Source organism: Astatotilapia calliptera, chromosome 17 (genome assembly GCF_964374335.1).
Source record: "Astatotilapia calliptera chromosome 17, fAstCal68.1, whole genome shotgun sequence".
In the NCBI taxonomy this organism is placed as follows: domain Eukaryota; kingdom Metazoa; phylum Chordata; class Actinopteri; order Cichliformes; family Cichlidae; genus Astatotilapia; species Astatotilapia calliptera.
In genome coordinates this window covers 3,579,480-3,592,121 of record NC_137438.1, presented here as the reverse complement: position 1 = coordinate 3,592,121, position 12,642 = coordinate 3,579,480, and the positions used below count along the sequence as shown (strand labels likewise).

General features: G+C 40.8%; 1 protein-coding gene across 9 annotated transcripts in view; it reads left to right on the top strand.

Annotated features, from left to right (window-relative positions):
* Positions 1–12,642, top strand: part of osbpl8 (oxysterol binding protein-like 8) — a 98,975-nt gene that overhangs the window by 53,795 nt on the left and 32,538 nt on the right. For 3 of the 9 annotated variants that reach the window (XM_080291320.1, XM_080291321.1, XM_080291322.1), the window contains 2 exons: positions 4,510–4,546; positions 5,727–5,915. In XM_080291320.1, the coding sequence (XP_080147446.1) occupies positions 4,510–4,546; positions 5,727–5,915 (226 nt within the window). Of the gene's footprint in view, positions 1–2,229; positions 2,344–2,431; positions 2,558–4,509; positions 4,547–5,726; positions 5,916–11,490; positions 12,484–12,642 lie in introns of those variants that run through there. The other 6 variants (XM_026147754.2, XM_080291323.1, XM_080291319.1 and 3 more) reach the window with 5 other exon arrangements.

Genomic DNA, 12,642 nt, shown 5'->3' with positions numbered 1-12,642 from the left:
ATCCGGCATACAAATGTAGATATCTGTATGAGCTTCAAAAATCCAATGTGCATTAGAGCAGCGGTCCCCAACCCCCGGGCCACGGATCGGTACAGGTCCGTGAGTCGTTTGGTACCGGACCGCGAGAGTTGAGGCTTGGGTGTGAAATTTAGGGTTTTTATCGTTTTTTTAGCGTTATTTTTTTAATCGTTAACTCCATTTCCCTGGGTCTTTTCCCGTGTGTTATGAATAAATCTTCTTTTTTTGATACCGGTATTGGTTTTATTTTCTTGTATTAATCTGCAACTCCTTAAAGGCCGGTCTGTGAAAATATTGTCGGACACACGGTCCGTGGTGCAAAAAAAAGGTTGGGGGTCGCTGCATTAGAGCACAGTACGTGTACGAGACTGGGAATGGAATTTAGTATCAAAAGTTTCCAAACCAAACATGGTTGTCAGCTGCTAGCTTTCCCAAAGTCTAATACAAGTTGTGCGTGTGCGTGTGTGTGCGTGTGTGTGTGTGTGTTTCAGCAACTACAGTCACTCATAGCTTCAGTGAAGGTGATTTTTAGGTTGCTAATATACACTGTAGAAAAAAAAAAAGCTGCTTTGTGGTGTTAAAGAAATGAACAGCAGGGGCACTAGAGGAGCAACAACGAGATTACTCCCAAAGCACTAACGGTTTCACAGGTGGAGGACATTTTTCCCTCCTCATCAGTTTTGCATTTGGATCATATCAGTGTTACTACTGGCAGCATGAGGTGATACCTGGACTCCAGCACAGGTAGTCCAACTCCTCCAGGCACATCAGAATGTGCCATGGCTGGAGGATTTGTTGCTTCTCACCGTAGTCTCAAGATTACTCACATTACTCAGTCCAAATCAGTATTCAGCACGTCGCCATTGAGATCTGATGTGGTTTTAATGTGTCCCTTTAGTTTTGGGATGTTTTTTGAGCAGTGTAATAGTGTAATATTAATTATGATGATTGTGAGAATATTATTTTACAGAGGATTATCTGTAAAATAATTGCAGTGCACTGCAAAATACAGACAAATGCTAAAAATCCTGCTGGCTTTAAAACTGCGAGTTTTCAGAATGGGCTCATGTGTGGTGAAATCCCCTCCATCCTTTATCTCTCTGAACTTGAGTCAGTGCTCCTCCATCTCTACCTCACTTTGTTTTCCATGTAGAAACCCCAAAAAGATGAACGTGTTAGATTATTCATGACACTAAAAGTTCAGCTGTGAGGATGTGGGTTGTACACTGTTGATTCTCATTCTCCACACAAATGTTTGTGCTGGGAAAAGAGCAGACTGTACAAATCTCACAGACAACTTGACAACAGACATTATTTTTGAGGATTTATAGAATATTAAAACCTGGTCACAAAAAGTTTGAGTTTGAATGATTCATGCTTTAGGTCAGCTTAGTGCATGCAAACCTCCCACCACCCTTTTTTTGATGATCAATTTATAGTGACAAAAGCTTTTCAAATGCTAATGTGCTCTTGCCACTTGCTGTGGTCCAGCAAGTGCGCTTTTATTCAACTGTATTGTTAAAACTCTTTCTCGGGCTGCCTGTCGCAGTTTCTGTTTTCTATTAGTATCACTTGGAGATTGTTGCTGGCCCTTCACTTTGTGTCTCTGTCAGCCTCTTCACCACCACCCACACTCTCATCTGCATAATTAATCAGCACTAATCACCAGGTGAGGTTGTTATAAACAGCATTCACCCCGGGTTCACAAAGACTGTCAGTCACGGAAGCTGCTGACAGTTGCTGTGAGTTTATTGAACAGACAGTTTGAGGAAAAGTGGTTTATTTTGGGATCAGACTGTGTGCTGTATTTAGAGAAAACTACCAGCCTTCCAGGAACAAATTCCTCTGACCTCTTTGCCCCAATGACTGAGGGTCATCTGTTTGCAACTTGGTGGGAGTGGCCTCAGTGTAATGGTAAGACAGCACACTGAGCCAAGATTAAATTAGGAAAGCACTCTGTTGGTGCCTCTTCACAAAGCCTCGTTAATAGATCTCTGGCGTTCAGTGACAGTTTGCTAATCCCTTATTGTTGTGAGCAGCTCTCAGTATCGTCTGCCCTCTCAGCCAGTAGGTCTCTGGGTTCTAACCAATCAGAACTTTGTGATTTGATTTCATCTGTAGGATTATCTGAGCAATAACCAATCAGTGGCCCTGTTTTCCCCGTCTTCCTTCTCACTGAGCTGCCTATGGTTGTTTTGTCTGACTAGAGATTATATAGGATCCTGCTTCACTCCGGCGGTGACCATGACACCAGATCTATTCACTGCAGCTGCCTGGACTAATATGATGGGTTTCTGTAAACCTGAGCCAGACGGTATCTTGGAGGTAGTGAAATTAAGAATCTTCTGCAGTCGTGTTGATATTTGCTGTGTCAGAGTTATGACTGAACAGAAACAGCGCCCTTACTGTTGCAGAGCTGTTACTTTTAAGATAAAGAGAGGCCATGGTGAGCAAACCTAATCAGAGCCTGTTTGTTGCTTTTGGTCAGCTGTTAAATGCTTCCACTCTCCGCTGTGCACAGGTGGAGGGAGTCATGTGGGTGAGTGTCTGTTGTTTGTGGTCAGAGCTGCTTACCAATTACACTGTAATGTTTATTGCTCTGCGGATAGGACTTAATAAGAAATATAAACCAATGGTTGAAATATTTAAGTTGATTGTAATGATTAACTTCCTGTTTATGAGACATTACATTAATAACTACCTGCAAAGTAAATGGTGTACTGTACTGAAAATATAAAACACTTGAGTAACAAAGTGGTTGTGCTGTTACATGGATATTTATTGTACCCAGAGGATGCATCCACAAATCATTAATATTTTTCTCCTGTGCTATTCTGAGGCTGATGCTGCAGGGATGACATGTCATGCAACCAGTGAATAATCCCGAAAGTTTCATTTGGCCAAAGTTCTTTTAAAAGTGATTCTTGTCACTTGGCAGGAACCTTTGAAACTACTCCAGCACTTATCCTACTTATCCTGCTTAATTAAATAATTTGTGGCTTTTAATGATTTCTTTGAAGAATTGGGTGCACAAGTTTGAATTAATTTTGGAGTTTGGAGTTTGTCCCTTAAAAGACATCGAAGAACCTTCAGCACCACTTATTAAAGTTGTATGGTGCTAAATCAATCATTCAACCCTGGAAAAAGAGCAGCTCAAAGCTCAAATTACCATAACATGCTCATGATAAGTGTATGTAAACATCTGATCACAGCTCTATACTTCTACTATGCATGCGCAATGTTTGCTAACATAGCTTCTTTGGCTGTTGTTTGGCTCTTTGGGGAGCTTAGACATGACAGTTGTCTTCTTTGCCCCATCTCCTATAGATTTCTGCTCAGGAGTCAGGTCTCCTCCTTATATGATGTGTGGTTTAGTCATATAGCTAGCCAGCTAGCATATCCTAGCAATGACAGAAGCTGCTAACTATAATCTGTAAGAATAAGCTGGTGCATAATATTTCTAAGAGCAGGTTAGCATGAGGACATTATCACATTGCACAAAGCAGCGTTGGGTTTATTAAAATCATGTTTTTTTTTTAATTTTACATTTGATTTTTAAGTTTTCAAAATGAATGTGCACTCACTCGGTTTGCTGAAGATTTCTAAACTCATCTTGTAAAACCAGTTTCATTCATCATTAATCAAAATCAGTTCCCACTGTCACGTTGCCTTGAGGTATATAGTCAATATCAGATGTGACACTAACTGAAACCCAGATGATCAATAAAACTGTGTCTTTTGAGTTTGACTAATTGGTAGACACGACCTCTGGGAAATGTTAAAGAGCTACAACCGTTCAGTGACATTTTAAATGCAAAGCAGTTGTTAGTTGCAGTGTGGGATCAACCACTGAGATGGCCCTTAATTATTATTTTGGGATTCTCCGGCAGCAGCTGTTGTAATTAATGGGCCGCTGATTGGTAGTCATTGGGAATGTGACCATTTATTCTCCATCATGTTTGTGTGTGCGCTGTAACTTTATCCATTGCTGTGTATCACCAAGTCTCCCTCCCACTGCCTCCATCACCCAACAGATTTATGTTAAGTTGTCTTCCATCCACATTTTGGTTAAACTAATGTGTTTTTTTTCTGTCTCTTGTCTCCTCTGTTTTTTGGTGTGTGTGTGTGTGTGTGTGTGTGTGTGTGTGTGTGTGTGTGTGTGTGTGTGTGTGTGTGTGTGTGCGTGTGTGTGTGTGTGTGTGTTTGTCTGTTGTCGTCCTGTGCGGCTGCGGCTTCACCTGCTGCTGTTGCTGCTGATGCTGCTGCTGATGCTGATGCTGCCCACTATACACCAACCCCACTGCCCGCAAACCCACCACTGCCAACATCTGGTGAACAACACATGGCGGACACCCCTTCGTCCCCTTTAATCTCTATCCAAAATCCTCTGACACATTTTCCAATCCCTTTCATTTTCTGTCTTTCCCTCTGTTTTTATCTGCTATCACTGTCTTGCCCTTCCCCCTCATCTCCACCCTTTCGCCCTGCTAGCAACACGCAGAGTTGAGAGAGCAGCATGCCACCTCCGGTAAGCCAGTGACCTTTCAGACGAAGGGCTAAGGCCAGTGTACCCAGTCAGCAAACTGGCCAGGACTGATATTTAGGCTGAAATTGATTAGAAAAGAATGCATGTGCTCTTGCTTTTCCCAAGTATTGAGCATTTAAAGTCAGTTTTAGTGGTTAGTTAATTATGTATTTTGGGAAAGTGTGTCACTGTCCACTTCATATATGGCTTCACAACAAAATGTATCTGCATTTGGAAAAGCAAACAAAGTCCATTCTTTTGAACAGAGTGCAAAGATGAACTTTTTCTATGTAGTATATAAACTGATATTAAGAACGCTCACCCTTAACTTCAGATGTTAAAGCAAAACGATGTGATTGTGTTGCTCTTTCCTTTGTCTAATATGTAAATTCCACTTTCAAATATAGCACAGAGCCATATGGACTGGTTCACATATTGTGCTTTTCTACTCTTCTTGAGAACTCGAAGAGCTTTATACAAAATGTCCCATAAAGCACTTTTGTCTACACCCAGGTGCTTTCTGTGTAACATTCCCACACCTTCCTACTCTGATGAATGAATTGTGGAGCCATTAGGTGTTTAATATCTTGCCCAAGACTGGCAACTGAAACCATTTTAACTAAAACAATAACTTCTGCTGTTGCAAGATGGTGTGTGTAAAGATAAATGAGTAAACACATTATTTAAATAGAGATGGGATAACAAGAGACATTTAGCTGCTGACCCCAGTAAGACCAGAGCAGTTGTTGTTTTTTCTTGTTACAAATATTTTTAGAACCATAAATGGTAGAAGTGTTTTCATACTTATGCATGAGTCCTGTTTTGTTTTTTTAATGCAATGGGATTGGTCACACTTCATCCGAGATGGGCTCCCATTGCTAAGCAATAACTTGCCTGCCTGCTTCATTAGGGCTCAGTAAACAAGGTGGAGTAATAGGGGAGAGGCTCACATCTTCAGGTTATCAGCTCTCATGAAAACCGTCATGATGATAATGTTGAAAACAAATATTATGTAAGTTATCAAAATAGGTTATGAAACAGAAGGCTGCAGCTATCAGATGCTCCACAAGAGGGTTGTGTGTGGATGTGCTCTGATTTCAAGAAAGGTGGCAACATGTCAGATTTTTCTTCTGATGTCTTCCCTTTTCATCTCTCACCTCTTCTTCCTTCTCCTTTTATGTAGCTGCCATAGTGTGCGGTGATGACACCGTCCTTCTGACACAGACCCCGAGCAGGATGAGCCAGCGCCAGGTGAAGGAGCGGGACAAGGAGAGGGAGAAGGAGAGGGAGAAGGAAGTAGGCCTCCAAACACCCAACAGGGAGCAGCTTGCCAGCCCCTCTACCCTCAGCCCAGGAGTCAGCTACAGCCACGGTAAGATCTGCTTTCCAAAACACTGGTTTGTTATTATTGTCATTAGTTTGCACTTTGTTCTTGTTCGAGAGCTGAGTGCACAGTGAGCGAGAGAGAGAGGGTTATGGCACGCAGCTGAAATGAAATCATGTCCATCATGGTTATTATAGATCAGCGCTTTCGGTCATGATTTAGCGTGTCTCCATTACTGTACGTTATGTCATAGTAGTAACGCATTCTCCCAAAAAGTGCTGACGTGCTCTCAGATCACATTCACACTAAAAAATTAGTCAGGATATTTTAGTTGGTTCAAATGTTGTAAAAGTGCAGAAACGTGTACTTTTCAAACCCTAACCCCTTCATGCTGCTCACTGTTTATGCAAACGTTTGACCTCCTCCTTATTTTTTGGCTGCTATGGTAATGAGGATAAAGTAAATTACTAACACCACCCCCACTCCACACCCCCTCACATCACTACATGTCCTCAATCATAATAAAAGCAACCTGTGCTGCCTATTTGAACAAGTCATGATTTTTTTTCCCATTCAGCCTCTCAGAGTCATCATGCAGCACTTTCCTGATTATTGCTGTTGTACTTAATGCTAGTGCAGTAAATATCTGTATAATACTGAATTTAAACTCTGAGCAGATTGTTGATGCATTGCTACATGTACTTTCTAAGCAGATGTGTTATGCCAAGAAATTTGATAACGACTGGCAGACAGTTAATCCTGCACAAACATGTTCTGCTTTGTGCTTCTAAATGTTTTTTTTTATATAAATTTGTTTTTCAGCCATCACAGGAATCCACAGTAACTTTACATCAGTTTCTAAAATCAGTGCTTCCTCCAGTCTTTGTGGGATTTCTGTAGTGAAATTCTGTCTTAGACCTCCTGTAGCCTGTAGCATAAAATACATGGCTCTTGAAGTACCACCCTTATGACCGACATTAAAGTACAGTAGTATAGGCCTATTTAACACTACACACAGTTTACATGAGGCACTCTTATTAATTTTAACTGTCATAAACAGGATGTGACGAGTGATAATAATAACAACTGTTCTGCATTAAAACATTCACAGCAGGTGGGATATCCAATCTTTAACTGATTACATATGAAAAAAACTACTCTGCATTTAATAAGGCTTTTGTGTTTTTAACATGTTTTAATGTTTTGTATCTTCTCTGAGTTCATTTTAAAGCTTACGATGTAACTACAGCCCAGCCCAGTCATGTAGCACATCATTATATACCAGCTAGCCCAACTTCAGTAACCCTGCAAAAGTCACTGCTGTTTAGTTTTCTGTCTTCATTTATGTTGGAAGTGATAACAGAGCTGTACGTTTTAATTTTTCAGAAATCCCTCAGTCAGAACATGGTATATTATTTAATCTTAAAAACATTTTTGGAGACTCCCGCGGTCTCCAAGGGGGAGAACAGCCATCATAACAAATGCTGAACTGCACGCTCACCTGGAAAAAAGAAGCAAGCGAACTTACAAACTCGAAACTAACTAAAGACTGACTCAAACAGAAGATTCTTTACCCTCAATAATCACATTAAGCAACAGTTCTGAGAGAAATACAACTGAAATATATGAATTCAAAGGTGTGCATTATATAAACTGAAACTATACCAATCAAGTCATTTTCATTTAAATAGATTACGTCAAATGTTACATCCACTGCCAAGTTAAAAACAGCAGTTATCTTAGTGTGCCTGTACTGTAAGCACTGCGTCACTGTACCACCCTAATAAGTACATTTTAAAGTCTGGTGTATGTGTTCAAGTATATTATCATTTTCCTACATGTGTTTTTACTGCAGGAAAGAACCAATAAGAGAAGTTTAATTCCAAAAATAAGAGATCCATCACAGGAAAGATGGTAACTCCTACTGACTAACCAGTATATTGAGCAGGTTTTTAGTCATATCTGTTTATAGCAGACCTTTTCATTTGTGTGTCTTTGGTTTAAGTTATTCAGATTTGTTTGGAAGTACATGTTTATAATTGGAAAAATCAGCTCTCTGTTTCCTTTAAATGAAAAGTTATACTAATCAGACGCATTCCTCTCTCTCCAGTATTTTTAGAAATCGTGTCTATAAGGGATAAAATATGCTCTTCAGTACAACCAGGACTTTTGTGCTCCTGACATGACATATTGCCTGTGATAATATTAGCAAAGTAGCAAACATTGTGTCGTGGTTTTGACTGTGCGGTGGCGCTCGTGATTGCCGTCTGATGCGCCTGTTTAACAGATGGAGCAAAGAATTTCTTTGAAAATCAACCAGCAAGTCAAAGAGAGGAGGTTTGTTTCTGGGCAGCATCACATGGCATGAAATGATAAGATGTCTTTCATGTGATTCCTCAAATTTGACCATTTTCTTCACTAACCAGCTCATTACACATGAGGCTGAATGCAGAACTGAGCTCCTCTGCAGCAGTTGCTCTGATAAAGCACACGACTATTAATTGTTTGTTAGATATCCAGAATGGCTGTCCCAGACGGGAGCGTTAAAATATCACCGGCTCAATCGCTACACAACATGCTTGAAAAACACCATATACTTCATATACTGTACACTATAGGTCCACACACACACACACACACACACACACACACACACACACACACACACACACACACACACACACACACACACACACACACACTCTGACCATTACAATCATTGTAGTTGCTGTTGAGTTCTAAATAGAGCTGCATACTGTACACGCTGAGCCTCTTAACTCTTATAATCCTGTTTCCTTTGTCTTCTTTTATTCTGTTGCGTGTTATGTTGACACTTTAAGACATTGAAGCAATGGCCATTTGTAGCCTCAGGATAGCTATCAGGGTTTTGCTTAGTCTCTCTCTTTTTTCTCTCCAGCCAACTGCAGACCTTTTTAGGAGATCCCAACTTCAAACCTGCTCATCCTGTTCCACTCGAGATTTGAGCTTCCTTTCTGGAAACCATCTCATTCAGGACTGTTGATGGGCTCAGGGATGGAAGTTCCCATGCAGCAGAATAGGAACAAATCAAAGAGGGGGTTCTATAGCTTTGAGGAAATTGGTCTTACATCATTGCTCATGCCTTATTCTTGTATTACAGCGCCCTCTTGTGGACACCTTACTGTGATTAGAAAATTACTAGAGTGTTGTTAGATTTCCTTGTTCTCAGTGTGTGTTCTTAGTATCAGAAAATTTAGTTTGATTCCTCTTAAGATCACAGAGAGCATGAAGGACAAAGAAGCGGAGGCTGATAGTTTTGATTTTGAGACTGTAAACTGTGACAGATCCTTTGTTTTTATTGCTGTGAGTGAAAAATGTTCCAATGTGGGATTTTTATTTTTAAATGAAAAATATTTTCTGGCAAATCTTGCTTATAGTATACAAGAAAAACTGAATCTCTGTGTCAGTGTTTCCTACATTATTCTAGGGTGGAACTCACTTTCTTACCACAAGAGAGAGCAAGCGGTACAGAGAATCTAATGACTGTGTTGTTATTGCAGAAACGCTCTCTGTGTCAGGCTTATCAGCCTAGGTGTATGCAGTGATCGCTGAAGAGTGTGATCTGTGTGTTGCTGTGTGGATATAGGCTCAACACATCAGCAGCCTTTTGGGATCGGTCCATTAAAATCTTTGTCAGACGTTGAATGAGATACATGTTTTGTGTTTATGGTATAGCTGAAATGTATTAGTATACATACTGGAGTAAGAAGTGCTTAGTCAGCCCTTGGCTAATATTTCTCCTTTCCTGGTGTAAGCATACAGAATAAAAGCAGTCAACTTACTTCACATTCTAGTCCTCACTGCTTCAGAGAAACAAGAGTCTGTAAGAATATATACCCAATATGACCCTCAAGTCCCTGCAGTCCAGAATGGGTATCCATGGCAACCGATTTGACTTCAACGTCTAGCCGATGGTCTTGTGTCAAAGTGATGACAGTGTTTGCTTTGACGTGTTTTCTCTTGACCAGTGTTAACATAGATTCTGCCTGATGTCCTTGGGTTAAAATAGGCAGTTTCTTAATATTGGAGTTCACGAATGAATCCACCCCATACACGAGGGCACGACTGCTGCTGTGGTACAGATCTTTCTGGAAGAATATTCTGCAGGAGTTGTGAGAACATTCACATCTAAGGTGTGAAGATGGAATGTGATTTTGAATTGCTGTGTTGGTGTGTCGCTGCTGCAGAGCAGGATTTCTGGAGGATAACAACTTGTGTTGAAACATAATCACATTTGATTGTACCCCAGCTGCGATGTGCTGACTAACCCTCGTGATACATTTGCATACATAGTAATCGTTTTAAAAGGCTAGAGCTTAAAGCTCCATGTTTACATGTTCATGATGGATGAAATCCCTCTTATCTTCCTCATAGCAGATTCTGACCTCATTAGCAACCATTTGATTGTTTTTATAAAGAAATGTGCACAAAAGCACCTCCTTGCATACTCCTGGAAGTTTCAGCGTTTCAGTGTGGCTTCTAGTTTTTAGTTGAAGTCCCCTCTGTTGTCGAAAGCTTATGTGCTTGATCTCCTGATGTGATGCACCACTTTCAGATCTCTGGTATGGAGCTTGAGGCTTGATTTTCATCACTGGTGAAGATCCTGAAAACAATTGGGTCAGTTTGACACTGAAGTTGATTTCCTTACTAAAACTGTAGATATGCAGCACTGAAAGCAGTCCATGCATATCCACATTATCTGAAAGCAGAGAATGTCTAGATTAAATTGGTCCTCATACATTGCTTAGATGCTACAACCTAGTCAATAATCTTCTTCTACATCTTCTTTGCTGTCTTCTGCTCCTCCTCCTCATTGCTTTTGTCAACCTTTCATCATTGAAGTTAATTAAGTGTATTGTATTGTAATTGATCACGCAGTTCTGCATTTCTGTCCTGCCTGGGACAGATGCTGGACACACTGGAGGGATTATATCTGGGAACATAATGGTGTCCCCATGGAGGTGTTGGAGCGGGTGGCTGGGGAGATCAGTGCTTAAACGGCTATCCCCACATTTAGTTGTAGATGCATGAATTGATCCAAATATATGCGTGAGCATGTAGTGTATTTACATTTCTACACAAAGGGAATCCAATTTGACTGCAAAATTGACTTTTTGGAAATCTAATTACTGCTAGAACGGTTGGGGGTAACCAGATTACTGCAGCATCTGCAGAAAAAGTGACTAGATGTTTGATTTACCACCTAGAGTATGTATTTCCTATCACTGATTGGATAGTTTCAGCTCACTTTGAAAGTGGGATTTTCCCATAAACTATCATGTGTGCTCTCTAAATATGAATTCTAAAATTTTGAATTTTCAAAGGATGATTTTTGACTTTATAGATTGTAATGTACTGTAATAATCTTTCAAGTCAGTTCAGTTCAATTTTATTTACACAGCACCAAATCACAACAACAGTCGCCTTAAGACACTTTATATTGTGATGTAGACCCTACAACACTACAAATAGAGAAAAACCCAACAATCATATGACCCCCTATGAGCAAGCACTTTGGCGACAGTGGGAAGGAAAAACTCCCTTTTAACAGGAAGAAACCTCCAGCAGAACCAGGCTCAGGGAGGGGCGGGGCCATCTGCTGTGATTGGTTGGGGTGAGAGAAGGAACACAGGATAAAGACATGCTGTGGAAGAGAGACAGAGGTTAATAACAAGTGTGATTCAGTGCAGAGGTCTCTTAACACATAGTGAGTGAGAAAGGTGACTGAAGAAGAAACACTCAATGCATCATGGGAATCCCTCAGCAGCCTCCACCTATTGCAGCATAACTAAGGGAGGATTCAGGGTCACCTCAACAATCTTGTTGATCGAAGAAAGATGGACAAAAAATCCAACTATACCTGCAAGTTTTAATTTTGTGTTTAGTTCAGATTGCTTTCATGACTCTGTGTGCTGTTTGGATTATTTAGTTTAATTAGTGAGAGACAGAGCATAAAAACAGGCGCACAAACTCGGTGTGTTCCCTAAAGAAATAAACTCATCACTAAAGGAAACTTCACACAGCCACTTTCACTTGCTCCTCTTGCCAGACTGCTACTGGGAAAGTTTGAAAGAGATGCATGTGTGAATCATACGAGGGGGCGGATAATGAAGAGGATAAGATGGTGAGAGAATTTGATAAAGATTTGATAAAGAAATGAAGAGGAATTGTAGAAGAAGGAAAAAAGAGGAAAGGCAGGAAGTTAAGCTACAGTGCCAGAGCAGGTGGAGTCGGTGCGGATTTAAGCTCAGCCGCAGGGATTATGGCGTCAGACAGGGTTAACAGCCACTGCCAATCCAGTGTCCCTTCTTCCGCCTACGCTCTCATCCAATGAGTGCCTGACCCTGAAAGGCAAGAGCACTGAGCGAGTTTGACCAAGGTTTGTCTGTAGAGAGCTGGAGGACACGAAGACATGATGGAGAATATGTCTGCTTGCAGCCTGAGCTCTGCTCGGACGGCTGAAGGCTTGTCTGGACTGACATGACTTGGGTGTAAAGCATGATTTGGGATCTTAAACTGCCGGCAGTACTTAACGTTGGAACATTTTCTTTTAAGACTTAACCTTAAGGAGTCCAAGGTATAGTATTAAGTAGTACAAGCTGTCACAGCAGTTGAAGTAGTGCTTGGTGGAATTGGAGACAGTGAAGGCAGAAGAGTAATGTAGTTTGAAGCCACTCACCTGACTTCCAGCGCTAGCCTGTTTAGTGATTTGTGCTGTCTTGTGTGCTTTTGTGCT